The sequence below is a fragment of the Ambystoma mexicanum genome, chromosome 2p (genome assembly GCF_040938575.1).
Source record: "Ambystoma mexicanum isolate Mex_15411 chromosome 2p, UKY_AmexF1_1, whole genome shotgun sequence".
Taxonomy (NCBI): Eukaryota; Metazoa; Chordata; class Amphibia; order Caudata; family Ambystomatidae; genus Ambystoma; species Ambystoma mexicanum.
The window spans coordinates 1,352,409,939-1,352,425,671 of NC_090923.1; the positions used below are offsets into that span (position 1 = coordinate 1,352,409,939).

General features: G+C 49.1%; 1 protein-coding gene across 5 annotated transcripts in view; it reads left to right on the plus strand.

Annotated features, from left to right (window-relative positions):
- Positions 1–15,733, plus strand: part of SREBF1 (sterol regulatory element binding transcription factor 1) — a 274,327-nt gene that overhangs the window by 243,460 nt on the left and 15,134 nt on the right. For 4 of the 5 annotated variants that reach the window (XM_069645725.1, XM_069645720.1, XM_069645724.1 and 1 more), the window contains 5 exons: positions 1,818–1,926; positions 9,798–9,910; positions 11,647–11,779; positions 12,376–12,538; positions 15,211–15,399. In XM_069645725.1, the coding sequence (XP_069501826.1) occupies positions 1,818–1,926; positions 9,798–9,910; positions 11,647–11,779; positions 12,376–12,538; positions 15,211–15,399 (707 nt within the window). The remainder of the gene's footprint in view (positions 1–1,817; positions 1,927–9,797; positions 9,911–11,646; positions 11,780–12,375; positions 12,539–15,210; positions 15,400–15,733) is intronic. The other variant, XM_069645721.1, reaches the window with a different exon arrangement.

Sequence of the window (15,733 nt, forward strand, 5' to 3'; positions counted from 1 at the left end):
CCAGGCAAGCCTTTGTGGTTTGAGACCACTACGGTGCTGATTGGGTGCAGTACTAAAGCTTTGTAACATAACAAGCCCCAAAGCGGCTCCATTGGCTCCTAGTGAAGTATAGGATAGTGTTTAATATCCAGAACCAGATGTGTAAAGCCTATTTGGCATATGGCGAGGAAGGGGAAAGGGGTAAAAAAACATGCAAAATCTGGGCTCTCACCCTATATCAGCCAGCAATCACAGGGCCAGCCTTTGTCAATGCACGTAGAGAAGAATTAAATATGTGGTTAACCCCCCCCCCCCCCCCAGAGCCCAGTAGTCCTTGCTCTGGAATGCACTAGACTGCAGCCCAAAAGAACTACCTTATAAAGACCAGGCACGTTATGCACTTCCCAACACTGGGACCTCTCTACCTTCATGTAGGGGACTGGCTCGCTCCCTGACAACTCTGTGCCGTGACAAAGTCCAATGAATGTGGCTCATAGAGGACTCTTCCCTGACAAAGATCAAGGGACACTCTACCACAAGCAGCATAAGCTGACATTACCACCCTCGCCTCATACCCATGCAAACCATGGCAACTGGGGATATCGGTTGTAAGACTGGTTTCTCAGCATTCCAAAGGGACCTTAAAGTGATTTAAAGCAACCAGATTCCTAACATGTCTTATCATTGGACGATTATAAACATGACAAGGTGATATGTATCTGTAATATGATGAGCAGACGTCCACTGCAATTTCATTATAAAATGCACATTTCCTACGATTACACTTTCCACTAATCGCACAGTCCTCGGATCGTCATAAAACCTGGTGTTAAACCAATAGTATTTGGGTATGTCACATTTACAGTGCCACTGCCGTCGGTCATGACATTATAAGTAACTATTGCCGGAACTCTTACAGCAGAAAAAGTAGTTGCTGCTCAGTACAGGTTTTCATGTGCGCATTGAGTCCTTATGGGGAATGTTACAATACAGGTTTGCAGGTGTGCAGGTGGGCATTGAATTTTGGTGTGGGTGTCACAGTTCAAGTTTGCATGTGGGCCTTCAGTCCTGGTGGGGATGTCTCAGAACAGGTTTGGATGTGGGCTGCTTCGAGTCTTGGTGGGGGTGCCTCAGTATTGGTTTGCTTTGGGCCTTCAATCTTCTTGGGGGTGTCTCAGTACAGGTTTGCATGTTGGCCTTGAGTATTGATGGGGATGTCTCGGTACAGGTTTGCATGTCGGCCTTGAGGGCTGCTTCGAGTTTTGGTGGAGATGTCTTCGTACAGGTTTGCATGTGAACTTTGGTATTGGTGGGTATGTCTCAGTACAGGTTTGCTTTGGGCCTTCAATCTGGTGGGGGTGTCTCAGTGTACAGGCTTGCATGTGGGCTGCTTCGAGTTTTGGTGGGGATGTCTCGGTGCAGCTTTGCAGGTTGGCCTTGGTTTAGGTGGTTATGTCTCAGTGCAGGGTTGCATGTGTGTTGCTCCGAGTTTTGGTGGGGATCTCTCAATACAGGTTTGTATGTCGGATTTGAGTCTTGGTGGGGATGACCAGTGTACTTACAGTATGGTGTGTGGATTAACCATTGGAAGGGTTTATTGTAATCGCCCAATTCAAAAAAGATGAAGGCCATTTCTAATTTGGGGGAAGAAGAGTGACCGGAAAGGTTGAGCCTGCTCACCTTGAGGTCTGTCGTAAGCACTGGTGGCACACTGATCTTCAGGGTGAAACTGCACTGGTGAGATAATTACCACTCCCACCCTACACACCCCTTGTATTCTTTCCGCTCTGCATAAGAATATGGCATGCATTCACTTCTCGATTCTTTTTCTTCTGCAGTGGATCCCCTGGCCCAGGTCACCCAGGCGTTTCGGGAGCACCTTCTGGAGAAATCCTTGTATTGCATGGCAAAGCCTGAGCAGGCCAAACCGCTCGCTGAGGGAGAAGGGTAAGTGGAAGTTTTAGTTTTCCTGGGACATCCCGGTTGTCTGGTGTAAGAGCCCATGTTGCAAGAATAACTACCACCTTTGTCAAACCAGGTCCACATCAGCTCAGGAGATGAATGGCCCCTTAATTGATCTCAGGAGAAGTAGGATATTTGAGGAGAGGTGATTTAAAGCACTGGCCTTTGTCATTGCTTTAAGGGGTTCTTGTGGTCAGGTTTGTACGTGCATTCTTGTTAAGGTGTACATTCTTATTCTAATGTTTGCCTCTGGTCAGGGCTGTAGATGCCTCATTTTTAATGTGTGCCTCAGGTCTGGCTGTAGATGCCTTTTTGTACACTGCACAAGGCCTGCATACGCCGTATATTTTAAAATGCCCCTACGATCAGCGCTTAATATGCGTTCTGGTTTATACCCTCTCTGAACCCATAGCTGTGGAGGACAGAGTAAGTTGAACTATTTGCAATAGAGCTTTTGGAGCTGGTTTTAGGATTTGGATTACATAATAGCTAGTCCAGGGCTCTGCAACTTGTGGCTCTCCAGATGTTTTGAACTATTACTCCCATGATCCATCACCAATAAATATGCTGACTTGGACTGAAGGCAATAGTAGTCCAAAACACCTGGATAGCCTAAGGTTGCAGACCCCCGAAGTTGTCAAATCAGAGTGTGTTTAATAGTTGAATGAGAGACTAGTATGGGAAGATGATTGTATGATTGATCATTTATCACATGCTTAATACCCAGAGGTTTCTAAGCGCGGACTCGGGGATCGAACCTTTGTTGCTCCGTGTCATGTTATTAATCACAAAACAATGTGCCGCCCTCTGGCAGAAAGACAGAGGTCTGGCTGTCCAGGGCATGGTGAGGCTCTAGCCGCTGAAGCATACAGACATTGATGAAACAAAAATGCTGCTTTTACAAGAGTAAGCTCACTGTAAGTCAACTGAGGCAGAGGGAAGTCAATCAGTGGTATTTTCTGGTGCTGCGTGGCCGGAGTTAACTTGATTGGCTCGCTCCTGGCTTTCTTGTTTGTACTGACAGCGTTTGGCCTAGATCCCTAAATAGAAGGGCAAGCGCTGTCAATATACTGTTTTGTTAGCTCTGAGCAGTAGTCTGGGCTCTTTCTCAGTCAAGTCTTTTGGACTAAATGTAGCCTTGCTGATCTGGTCAACCCATTAGACCTTAGGTGCACCATCTTTATTGGGAGTGATCCCACTGGAAGCCACTCTGCAGCAACCTTTGTTTATCTTTAATTCAGTTTTCTGGTGTCTCGTAAAAGTGTGTTGTCCTAGTACAGCACTTGTGATCTCTTACACCACTCAAAGGTCCTGCATGCTCATGCATGTCTTCCTTGTGTACCCCTACACTCCCAACAATGGGAGGCAGACGGTTATAGGTCAAAGGTTCGAATTAAAAGGACCGAAAAGAAAAGGGTTGCCCGCAAACCCCCTTTTTTGTGGTAAAAACCACTTTTTTTTCCTAAACAGAAACCCCAAAAAAATATATATTTAAAAAAAAGAAAATTGGACCCTTTTTGTTTTAGGTCCTATTGACTCGACCCTATGGCATTCGATCCTTTTGGATTTGAACCTTTGACCGGACACCGAGGCAGACGCATCCATGCATCTCTTGTCTTTGTTGCATGGATCCAAGAATGGGATATAATATGTTGTGATAAACATGTGGAGGGGCGTGCTGGGGTGTGTATGTGTTAATAGTAGTAGTGATAAACCAGCAAAAGCTCCCGTAATGGGGGTCATTACGAGTAAGCCAGTCTGGGGAAAAATGCTGGTAAAACAGCCGGTACTACCGACTGCAGCATTTTTCCCAGAACGGCTTACTCCAGATTTTCCGGTAGAGGCAGTGAACTACCGACAGGCCCAACCTGCCATGAGTTCAGGCCTTACGGGCAGAGAAATCACTGAAGCACTGTTAACAACGCTGCTGGTGCTTCAGTAGTTCCCATCCTATGGGACTTCGCCACCCCTAAATCCTGGTAATATGGGATGGCAGACACAGTAATGCAGCTACTCGTACATCCTGTCCCCTTTCCTCCATCCTTGTGGGCGTCCCGCAATATGGGGCGGTACCGGAACCTTTGGCAGTGAAAAATTGAGCCTTCCCTTTAAATTTAGTACAGAAGGCAGGGGCGCGGCCCCAGGTGCGTGGAAATGCCCCAGAGACCCTGCCCTCTGTTGCGACAGTGTCGGGCCTGGCAGCCAAGCAAAGAAAACCTTTCAGCTTTCCACGTGCTCCCCATTCTTTGTTTTTTGAACTTCTTCACCTGCCTTCGGTGCCTTGCCTTCCCCAGCGCATGTCAACTGCACTGGGTCACGTGTACGGCCTGTAGCGCTCTCGGTCACCGAACCTTGACTTGCCCGCTGGAGGGAGATCTTCCATTCTTCTCCTCCTAGTCATCTTAGAGAGTTCATCGCCAGGACCCCACGTCAAGACAAAGTAGGTCCTTTGTTTAGCAAGGCCCCTCAGCACGGAGACTCCTTCCCGAGGGTTTCCACTGGTAAGTGGACCTTGGATTTTGTTTCTGGTAGGCCCGAGGCTGTTAAGGCTACCGGCTCCCAAGCTGAGGGGCTTTTCTGGGCGTCCTGTCAACAGACCCGAGGCCGGAGGTGCCCAAGGTCTCTTTCAGGCAGTCCATGGAGGGACGATCCAGCTCGTCCTTCTCTTCTGCACCAGGGTGCAAAGGATCGTCAGGTTCTGCTTCCAGGAGTCAGTTCGAAGCATGATCCAAAACGGCTACCAGCTCAGTAGTTGAGGGTGCCCAGCCTACCGGAGCCATCTGTGAGGTTGATTCTCGTGCGTCAGGTTCTATGGCCCAGGAGTGCCCTTCCATGTCTGATCCAGCATGTGGCGCGCCCTCGCTCCCAGGGTGTGGCACCAGGCCCCAAAGATGGCAGACAAGCCGGTGTCGGAGCCTATGAGGCTGGTGGCCATCTTGGATCTGGACTCAGGACACCTCCCGGATCCCTCGCCTATAGAGTGGGCCCTGCAAGAAGGTTCCAGTCCCCTTCCCTCAGGAAGTGGCAGCGGGCCCTATGGTACAGGTGATGAAGGCACGCAGGACGAAGAACCTTCAGCGCCAGTGAAGGTTTTTCATGACTGTCTTCAGGGTCTTGCAGAGTTCTTGAAAGTACCCCAGCCAGGGCAGGCCCCTCAGGATTCAGAGGTGTTGGCAGAGGTTCTGGCCCGGCAGCCCACGATCCGTTTGGGTATTCCCCGTCTGAAAGATGTCCTGTCTGTGGCTAGAAAAGGCCCAGGGCCAACGCCAATGCCCAGATGAACCAGAAGATGGAGAACCAGTCCTCCTGGCCTTCCACCCTCAGCCCCACTCTTCAGGTGTGGCTGCAGCGTCCTTTTATTCCAAACCATCGTCCTCGGCAGGGGCCCCCTCCAGTTGTCTTTTAAAGGAGTCTTTTGGCAAGCGTTATCTCAACGCCGGATTGAACTTGCATCAGGGCAAAGTCGTCCTAGCTGCGGCAAACCATAAGCTGTGGTGAGAGATTGGGTGTTCCTGCCTGACCTCCCTCTGGAGGGACAGCCTCTTTCAAAGCAGATCTGGCAGAGGCCTGTGTAGTTGCGCAGGGCCTCCTGGAGTCTTTGGTCTCCCACATCGACACAGCCAGCAGAGTCCTGTGCCTGGGGGTCGAGATGAGGCTGACGACGTCAATGCATGCCACTAAATTCTCCTCGGATGTGCAGGAGAGGATCCTGGATCTTCCTTTTGACGGGGACGCACCATTTTCATTCATCCACGGATGACGAGCTGTTGAAAAAGAAGACCTCTACACAGAATGCTAAGTCCTTGGCCATCCTGACCAAACCAGGGCAGAAGTCCTTCCCTCACACCCAGGGCAGGACCAACTTCAAACCCTGTTCCGTCAGTGGCTTCAAGGGGTTTCGGGACCGCAGTGCGAGGCGACCAGACAGGTCCCCCAGTGACCACAAGAGGAAGCAGCAGAGGACATTGCATGTTTTTCTCCGCTCCCGTCTGAGATGCCAAAAAGAAATGACAACGATCAGGGAACACAGCTCGCCTGTCGGGGGCCGGCTGGCTCTCTTCAAGGACAGCTGTAAGCCTTGTTGCAAGAGTCCTTGGATTCTTTCTATTGTCTCCACGGGCTTCAGTCTTCCTCTTCATTTTTTTTCTACCTTATTCTCCACCCCTGCTTCAGATAGAGTCCCCGGCCCTGTTACAGGAGATCCTCCCTTTTGGATATGCAGGCGGTGGAGCCGGTTCCTCAGTCAGACAGGTGCTCTGACTTCTACTCCAGGATTTATGTAGTACCCAAGAACAATCAGGCTGGCCTGAGGGTAGTCCTGGACCTGTCATTCCTCAACCTATCTTTACAGCTCAAATGCTTCAAGATGATTACTCCAGCTCACATAGCCGAGTCTCTATGTGCAGAGAACTGGATGTGTTCCCTAAACCTCAAGGATGTATACCTTCATGTCCCCATCTACCAGCTGCATTGGAAATGTCTGTGGTTCGCAATTACGTACCACTTCCAGTACAAGGGGCTGCCTTTCGGCCTCAATTTGGCCCCTTGTGTGTTCACAAAGCTAATGATTGCGGTGGCTGGTCTCCACCTGGAGGGCCATCATTTATACCCCTATTTGGATGAATGGCTGGTGAGGGCCAGCTCACCCGAGGGGGTGGTGCTTTCCTGCCAATGACTGGTGGACGTTCTTCACCAGCTGGGGGTTCTCCCTCAGCCGGCGCAGGTCGCAGCGTACTCCCACCCAGGACCTGGTGTTCCTTGGGGTGTGCTGGGACAGAGCCATGCAGTGGGTGTTGCCCACGCCCGAGAGGCTCCTGTCCCTCCGCAAGGCGATAGGGCACTTTCTGGCTAATTCAACCACCTCAGCATGGTGGTTCCAGCACCTTCTGGGCCTGATGGCGTCTTGCATGCTCACAGTTCAGCACCCCCTTCTCAAGATGAATATGCCTCCAGCTCTACCTGGCAGCCAACTGGAACCAGGAAACGCGGTCGCAGTTGGACAGGATTCCAATTCCCATGTTCCTCCTCCCAGATCTTCGCTGATGGACTGCAATGTGGCAGTGGGATCCCTCTTCACCCTGCCGGAGCCCACTTTGGTGGTGACAACGGATTACTCCCTTTCGGGCTGGGGGGCTGCTCTGGAGGTCTACTCGATTCATGGTCCATTGCGGAGGCCCTGCCGCATATCAATCTGCTCAAGCTCAGGGCATTTGGTCTGGCTCTCTGGGCCTTTCTGCCACTCATCATGGGGCAGTGTCAATTTGGGAATGGGCTCTATCTGAGAGGATATGGATTCCCTCGGTCCATCTCCTGGGGGACAGCAATGCGGAAGCGAACCAACTCAGCCGCTTGGGATTCAACACCTATGAATGGGAGTTACACATCAACTGTTTGTTGCCCCTGGTCCAGAGATGGGGGTTTCCAGATCTGGATTTATTCGCATCTCCACTGAATTCCAAGTGCCTTTGGTTTGCTTCATGGCAAAGTTCTACTTGAACAAGCAAGGTGGCACACGTCCCCCCCCCTCCTGTGCATGCAGGTCTCTGGGGGACGCGCTCCAGCTCTGCGAGCACGGCCAAAGTTCCTCTGCAAGTTCTGGGCTTTGGTGGCTTGCAGCCTCATTCTGATTGCCCCCCACTGGACGTTGATGGCTTGGTTCTCGGATGTGCTGCAGTTGTGCTCCCAGGGGTCTGTCCATCTCCCGATCCCCAGCAGGGACTTCCTGACGCAGCAGAAAGGAGCACTGAAGCACCCGGACTCAGCCAGGCTGGCCCTAGTGACCTGGTTCCTGACCAACTGAGACTGCACCACGCTCGGTTCTCGGTCTACAACTGGGACATCATACAGGAGGCCATCTACGCACTCTCAATACAAGAGCAAGCGGACTAGATTCTGCCACTGGACCTGCTCCCTGAACGACATGCTGGCCTTTTCCGCACATCTGGCTCGTTCCGGCGTTCAGGTCGATACCTGCCACACATATCTGGCAGCCATTGAGGCCTACAAGAATTCCCCAAAGCATGTTTTTTCAGCAGCCAACCTGGTGGTTAAGGCTTACCCCAAGGGGTTGTCCAGGGTCTTTACTCCGGTCCATAGGCTGCACCCGGTCTGGGACCTTAATGTGGTTCTTGTGGCCTTACAGCGCAAGCCCTTCAAGCCGAGGGGTTCCATGTAATAATGTCGCCACAAAAATCTAGCCATGCAAAAATATCGCCGAAAAATTGCCATTTTTTGTGGCGACATTATTGCATAGAACATTCGGGGGACACCCCTGCAACCCCCAAATTTATTTTTTTTGTTGCCCCTGTCCCCATATATATGGTCACCCATATAATATCGCCACAACCTTTTCCCGGCGATATTATTTACGGCAACCATATATATGGGGATAATATTACCTGATACCAGCCAAGGGCCTCGGTGGACATCTGGCTGGTGACACTGAAGGCAATGCTATCGGTGTGCAAGGTCAGCGTGCTGCAGACTCTATCGTCGTGCAAGCACTTCACCACTTTCCATAATGACAAGCTCATCTTGGGCACTCATCCAAACATCTTGCCCAAGTTGGTCGCTCCATTAAATTTGAATCAGGAAATCTGCCTGCCAGTGTTCTTTCCGAACCCACATTCGGAGGTCGAAAGGGCTTTGCATTCCTTGGATCTCAAGAGAGAACTCAAGTTCTATCTCTCTCAGACGAAATCCTTCAAGAAGTCTGTGGAGTTGTTCATCACCTTTTGGGACACGTCGCCCAGCACCCAATCTTCCAAACCTTGTATTGCCCGATGGATGGTCCAGGCTATTTCGGAGGCTTATACGGCCATGGGCAAGCCGGTTTGTGTGTGGATCCATGCCCATGCAGTCTGAGCTTTTTCAGAGACATGTTTCTTGTGATGGCATCAGCAGGGGGGCTACTTGGGCCACTCAGTCTGCATTCTGTAAGCACTAATCCTTGGAAACCAGCTCCAGGCAGGATTCAGAGTTCGGTCAGGCGGTTCTGAAGAACCTTTTTGCTTTGTCTTAAGTATGAGGTAGGTTGTCACAGCTCCACCCAATCGTCTTGTTCGGTGGAATCACCCACAAGGATGGAGGAAAGGGGACGGGACCTATGAGTAATTAAAGTTACTCACTGGAGTGACTAGAGTACTCCTGGTCCTTAGTCCCCTTTCCTCCATACGTCCCACCCACCTTCCCCCGCTTGTATGCCAGGGGCTAAAAAATTCAGCATAGCCAGGTATTAAAGCGTCTGATGTGTTAAAAGGGGACTGAGGTGAGGCGCCGGAGGGCGGAGTCTAGAGGGCATTTCCACACCCAGGGCAGCGCGCTGTACTAAATTTAAAGGGAAAGCTCAATTGTTCAATGCTTTAAGGTTCCGGTACCGTCCCCATGTTGGGGGACGCCCACAATGATGGAGGAAAAGGGGCTAAGGACTATGAGTACTCCAGTCATTACAGTGAGTAACTTTCATTTTCCCGGTTCCCATCTGAATTACTGGAGGGATACCAGGAAAGAACCCGATGAGTCTGTTTTTTTTTCTCCATTTGACCTTGACTCTTGGTAAAATGTAAATAGTTCCACTGCATATTGCCCAGAAAATTCATGTCAGCAACCCAGACCTCCCGGCGTGGCAAAAACTATCAAAAATCTTCCTGGGGAATGGGGGACTATTGCAGATAGTGAGCATGTGTTATGGGAGGAGTGACTTAAGTAAATGCCTTCTTCAGGCGCCTGCCCCCTGAGATCAATGCCCGAGTGTTGCCTGTGTTTTCCCCTCCCACTTCATTGCCTGCGTGCAGTGGGGAGTGCTCCTGAGAAGTGGTGCCCTGCCTTTAATGTGAGTTCTTTCTGCTTACTCCAAGCAGGGAGTTCTCTGATGCCTTGGAATACCTGCAGTTGCTGAACGGATGCTCGGACGCCGCCGCCACAACGAGCCACAGCTTCTCCATCAGTTCTAGCATGGCATGTGTCACGGGTGAGAACATTATCCAAGGGACTGAAGCCCTACCGGGCCTGACCTCTGCTTTTGTCTGGGGCTTGTGGCATAGGTGAAAACAATCACTGATGTAAGGAAGGCTTTGAGGATCCAACCTGTGCTTTAAAGTCAATAGACTATTTTGAGGATTTTTAATGTTTAGGGAAAAAAGGTTGTTACGTGTGTATTGCCAAGTGATACGCTCCTCTTTCCTCAGCTTGGTTTCCAAGCCTTGCTCTGGATCCGATTTCCTCAGTTGGTGTGATCCCTATTCATGTAAGGATCTGCGTTGCCCGTGGCGGAGTCCAATGGATAATGGGCCTGGTTTAGTTGAAATGCTTTTGATTAGGGGTGGGCAAAGAAAAGGCAGAAGAGAGTTTAAGTCCTTGGGTAACCTGAGACTCGAATGGAAATTTGGCCCGAGGATAACCCTGGATTGGTCCACAGGGCAATAGGTAGTGCAGTGGGCGTCACACCCCAGGGCATGCCCTCAAGAAAGAAAGTCATGAAATCCTTAGAACTTCCTAGCGCTCATCCACAGCATAAAGCTTTTCAGCTAGACCTAGGGGATTGTGCACCGTGCTGGGAGAGCCACGATCTCTTGTCTCGATGGTCAGTTTGCAGTGTCCCCTCTCCTGAGACCGACTAGTTCCAGGCACACCTAGTTTAGGATGTGACATGCATTCTTACTTAACATCCTAAGCAATTCTTTTATAAATATGAGTCGTATTTTTATATCATTGTTTTCTTTTTCCTACACTACAGTTGACAAGAGCTTGTAGAGCAAACATTACTTACCATATAGAAGTCTGACGCTTTACGTGATTATATCTCAAGATGCAGCAGGCCAAGAGACATATCTGTCGTTTGACGTTTCTTGTTTTTTAGTCCAAGCACCTTCTCTAAGCCTTAGCCGAGTTTGAGTGTCACTTTTGTTGTTATCCTGCTTCATAGGAAAGTCAAGAATTCAAAAGCTGTTCACACCAGCAGGGCCTCATTTTGTATTCGCAGATATTTTTGTTTGTCGGTCTTTATGCTGTCATTGTTGGCACCAGTGCAGTAAGGACACATTTTAGCATGATGGTGGAGGAAAGCAAGGAGACAGGGCGTAGAGAATTCAGGAGGTAGTGATGTCACATTGGGCACCGGCTACATATTACTGAGCTCTTTTTTGATTTTTCCACCTTTAAGACTCTTTGGAGCTCATTTCGGATGAACCGTAACATTAATGGAAGGCGTAAAAACCTTGTGCAAGGCTTTTACGCCTTCCATTAATGTCACGGCTCATTTTCATTAATTTGTATGGCGGAGTGGCAGGGCAGAAGGTAGCGTATGTTTCTGCTGCTCCCTTCCTCTCCAACTTACAAATCCTCCAGCATTTGTGCCGGCATGCATTTTCATGCCAGCACATATGTCCATTGTAAAATGCTACCTGCCATGATTACATGGTAGGCTCCATTTACTCTTATTTCACAGCTGAGTGCAAGGGGGAGGGCAAACGGCAGTGTACAAGCGTGTCAGCTGCCTTTTTGCCCTCCGCTGTGCAAATGATCAAAATGTAGCACTGGGGAGCCGTTTACGTTGAAGTGTTAAGGTGACAGCTCCCTGCCGGCAAAGTACGGGCTCATACAAACCTAGCTCCATTTTGTTTTCTCTTTCTGCATATCTTTCTGCATCTTTGGAGTACTCTCGCTCCTACCACTATAGCCAATCGATATTCGTCCTCTGTCCTGCAGGGACGGATCCTGTTGCCAAGTGGTGGGCTTCCATCATAATTGTGGCAATTAACTGGCTCCAGGGAGACGACGAGGCAGCGGAAAGACTGTATCCTCTGGTGGAGTACATGCCGAAGACGCTCTATGGCACTGAGTGAGTAACAGGGACCGTTTGGCGCTCTAGGCCCTGGACTGAAGGTTATAGGAATGGCAGCGATGGTCGAACATGAGCATAAGGGGCACAGGGGGCATTGAAAGGAGTATTATTTGGTCACAATCACAAGAGGCAGGGAGAAAACTGGTGGTAGTGAGGGTGAGGCTTGGGGACTGAAACGTACCCCTAGGATACAGAAGTAAAAAAACAGGTGGTCCGAAACATTAGGGCGGAAGGAATAAACCAAAGAACATGGTCAATGAACCTAGAATATGGAGGCAAATTATACCATACTGTAAAAAAAACATATTGGGTGAACAAACCATTCTTCTGGAAGAATGTTTATGCTTAATTGTATTTATTCGTAGAGTGTTCATCGCTCCATAACTGAATTGCTAAGACCTCACATTGAGGACTAGGACAGCATGCGTGATCGCAAGCCCTTCAGAAATACTTCCACATTTGTGTATAGAGCCTTCCTGCCGCTACATAAACCCATACGTTGATGTATGCTGCCTTGGAACCAGACAAAATGGGTTTTCGAGGAGATTTTCCGTGGCATCACTGACATTTGCTGTGTGACTCCTTCTGCACAGGAACCCTCTACCCAAGGCAGCACTGTACACATTCAAGGCTTTGCGTGCCTTGCTGGGGAAGCAAGACAGCAGCCAGGTCAGCCTGACGCAGTGCGATAAAGCAAGCGGGTACCTGCGTGACAGCCTCAACATGACTTCCTCGGCCTGCAGTAACATTGATAAGGTAAGCCCCGCTCCACCCAAGCTCTCCACCATCTCCCAGGACTTGTGGATTCCATGGGTGGAGGATGACTCCTCAATATTTGCACAAGCTTCTGCCTGCAGGTGTTTCGTGGTTATGACTCTTCTCAAGTACCTGGTTGGAGGGGTATCGCTCTTGGACCCCTCTTGTGGTCATAGTACTGTTCTATGGTTTTGTCTGGCGGGGCATACCTACTGTCTCCATGCCTGGTGAAGTTGTGTCTACACAGATGCATGGTTGGAGGGGTATGACACTTAAGGCTGCACCAAAAAGGGTTCAGTGTTTTACAATAGTATATGGTTGTTGGCGCACGTACGTCACACGCTGTTCTATTGGGGTTTAGGGACACAGTCTCCATAAGATTGTGCTGGGCCATAACTTCATGTGCAACTATTCATCATTCCGGGTGTCCGGATTTGTCTGGCATGTGGGGGTGAGGGTGGCGTGACTGTTGGTGGTGGTTGAAGAGCTCAGGCGCATGTGGTTGTTGAGGCATGACTCTTCAGACGCTACACTTGGTTTACCCTGCAGGATCTTGTGGTTACTCAGGCATGGTTCTTCAGACTCTACTCCTAGTGAAGCCCAGTGGATCCCTCTCTACAATGACGTCTTCCTGGTAGCACTTCATTGGCTGCAGCTGTTGTGCATTGTAGTTGCATTGCATGGTTCTACTGAGGTGTCCAATGCGTCTGCAGTGCAATACAGAGGCAGTGTCCATGGCATCGGCAGTGAGTGACCGGCAAGCGACCATACAAGAAAGGACAGTGTTGTCCACCTTCTGGAAAGATGAATTGCCAATTTTACAATAGTCATCCCTCTTTTGATGTCAGCTTCTGTCCTCCTGTCATCTTTGCATCTGTTTCCTGGAGTCCGGGGTGGGGAGGTCTTTAGATCATTTTAACAAATTAAAATAATCACAGTATCAACAGGTCCATGTTCTGGATTCCCTACTACTACCATCATTATAGACATGGCAATTTCTCCCTGCGGGTATCCAAAAAGATTGTATGTTGAATAGTGTTCATCAAATAGAAAGATTTTTGTGATCTCTTTTGCCATCTACATAGTCCCCACTGTGTGTCTGCGAAAAATCTTGAATCAGTGTAAAAGGCACGTGTCAATTCAACTGCAATGAGTCATGAATAGGTCACTAAACACATGGCACTAATATTATATTGGTGTTCACCTGCTGCGCACTGCGCGTCACAATCCGTCTTCTGGTAATTGCCATCAATACTGGTTTCCAGAAAGTAAAACATGGAGAGTGCATTGACCTATTTCAGAACTGTTCATGTGTAGGTCTTCATCAGGAATCAATAGAAGATTCTCCCCCGTCCCAGCAGGCCCCCCCCTCACGCTCCTCAAGATTGAATATAGCGTAAGCTGCCCCTGTCCATATTTACGGGGAGACAGAAAGGGAACGATTTGTGGGATGGATGGTCCAGATTTCTTGCACTGCAAGGCTGGAATGTTTTATCCATGGCTTTCCCCTTTTCCCATCTGTCAAACGCAGAGAGTTTTCTGTAAGACTTCCACAAGGTTTTATAGTATCCGTTTATGATGTTACTCAAAATACTGCACAACTTGCTGTTTTAACATGTGACCATAAAATGTTGTGTGTGTTTTTTTTTGTTTCCTTCTCTCCCATGCTGTTTCCACCACTCTTAATATTGGCAAGTATTTCACACCACGTACAGTTTCTTGAGCAATAAGTACCCAGTTTGATGACCTTTTTATTGGTAGCAGTGTTGAATGAGGAATTACGAATTAACCGGGGAGGCCTTGTGGCCATCTGGATAATGAGTTCAGATCCAATGGTCTCAAGTATCCGAGCTTGTGAATACGAGGCGAAAGCAGTGAAGGGGATGCAAGGCATAGAGGGGCGGATTTAGAATGTAATGTAAATCAAATCCTCCCTGTTTCCTCTGGTGAAAGAAGACCCAATTTAAAGTTTAGACGTTTTGCCTTGCCACTCATCGATTCTCGGAGAAAGCGGGTGGACTGACCACCGGCAGAAGAGCCACTGGCGGACATTCCGCCAGATTTCCTCTGGGAATCCATCTGTGGAAAGCAAGAAAGTCTAAACTTTAAATGAAGCATTATTTATACCACAACCTAAATAATTTCCTAAGTAAATGGTCTAACCTTAACGAACGATTTTTAGAAACATATTGCTCTCTTGAAATGAAATATTTTGTTGTCTTATGTGTAAGGTTTTTTAACGTATATCGTTCCAATTATTTCTATAGGCCCATATACAGTAAGGCCACCTCTGCAGGAGTTTGTTTGAGGAACATTATGTGGCGGATGTCGGCAGGTTCTAGTAGCTTCGGTGCAGCTCTGCTTCGGCTACCAATTGCTTGCTCTTTTTTGTAAATGTACCAAAGTTGGGGCCTCTGGCCAAAATGATCCTCCACAATGCAAGAGGAAACTTTTCCTGGTGGCAAGGTACAAATGGTTGAAGTATCATGTGTGGCAATAACAGAAGCCCAAAAGAACACACTTGGCGAAGCTTTAAAAAGTAAACATCCTTACCACAGTTCCTCTGTCAATAGCGACAAAGATTTAGGGGTATCCTCATTAAAAAGGGTTTCTTAAAGCGGGTGCCACTTATGGATCTGTCTACAGCTCCCTTTTCGGTTCCATCTCTTCAGGCAGTCCAGCTCCTGTTCTGTGACCTGCTATTGGTGACAAGGACAAACATCTGGCAGCAGCAGATGGGCACGGCGGGGCAGCAGATGAGCGGTGCATGCCAGGCCTCACCCCTTGAGTTGAGAGGCTTCCAACAGGACCTAAGCAGCCTTCGCAGGCTAGCGCAACACCTCCGCCCGGCAATGCGCAGGGTGAGTCCGATACGGTCTATTGTTTGGTAAGGATTGCTGAAAGCCCTCCCTGCGGCCAACAAAGAAAGCAAGCAGCACTTGAAGGGAATACATCTCTCATATGTCTTAAGCCCCCTTTCTGCCACCGTTTCTCACATTCTCTCATCTCTTGGATACTATGAACTCTGTCCCTTATGTTCATTGTATGGCTTATATCCCCCTATGATAGACACTTTGCCCCGGCCCTATTTCTCTCGAAGTCCACATGCCCCTCTTCATCCATTCTGCTCACTACCCGCCCTCAGCCTTTACTATGTATCTGTTGCTCTCATGAGGGTATCCTGCTCCTCTCACT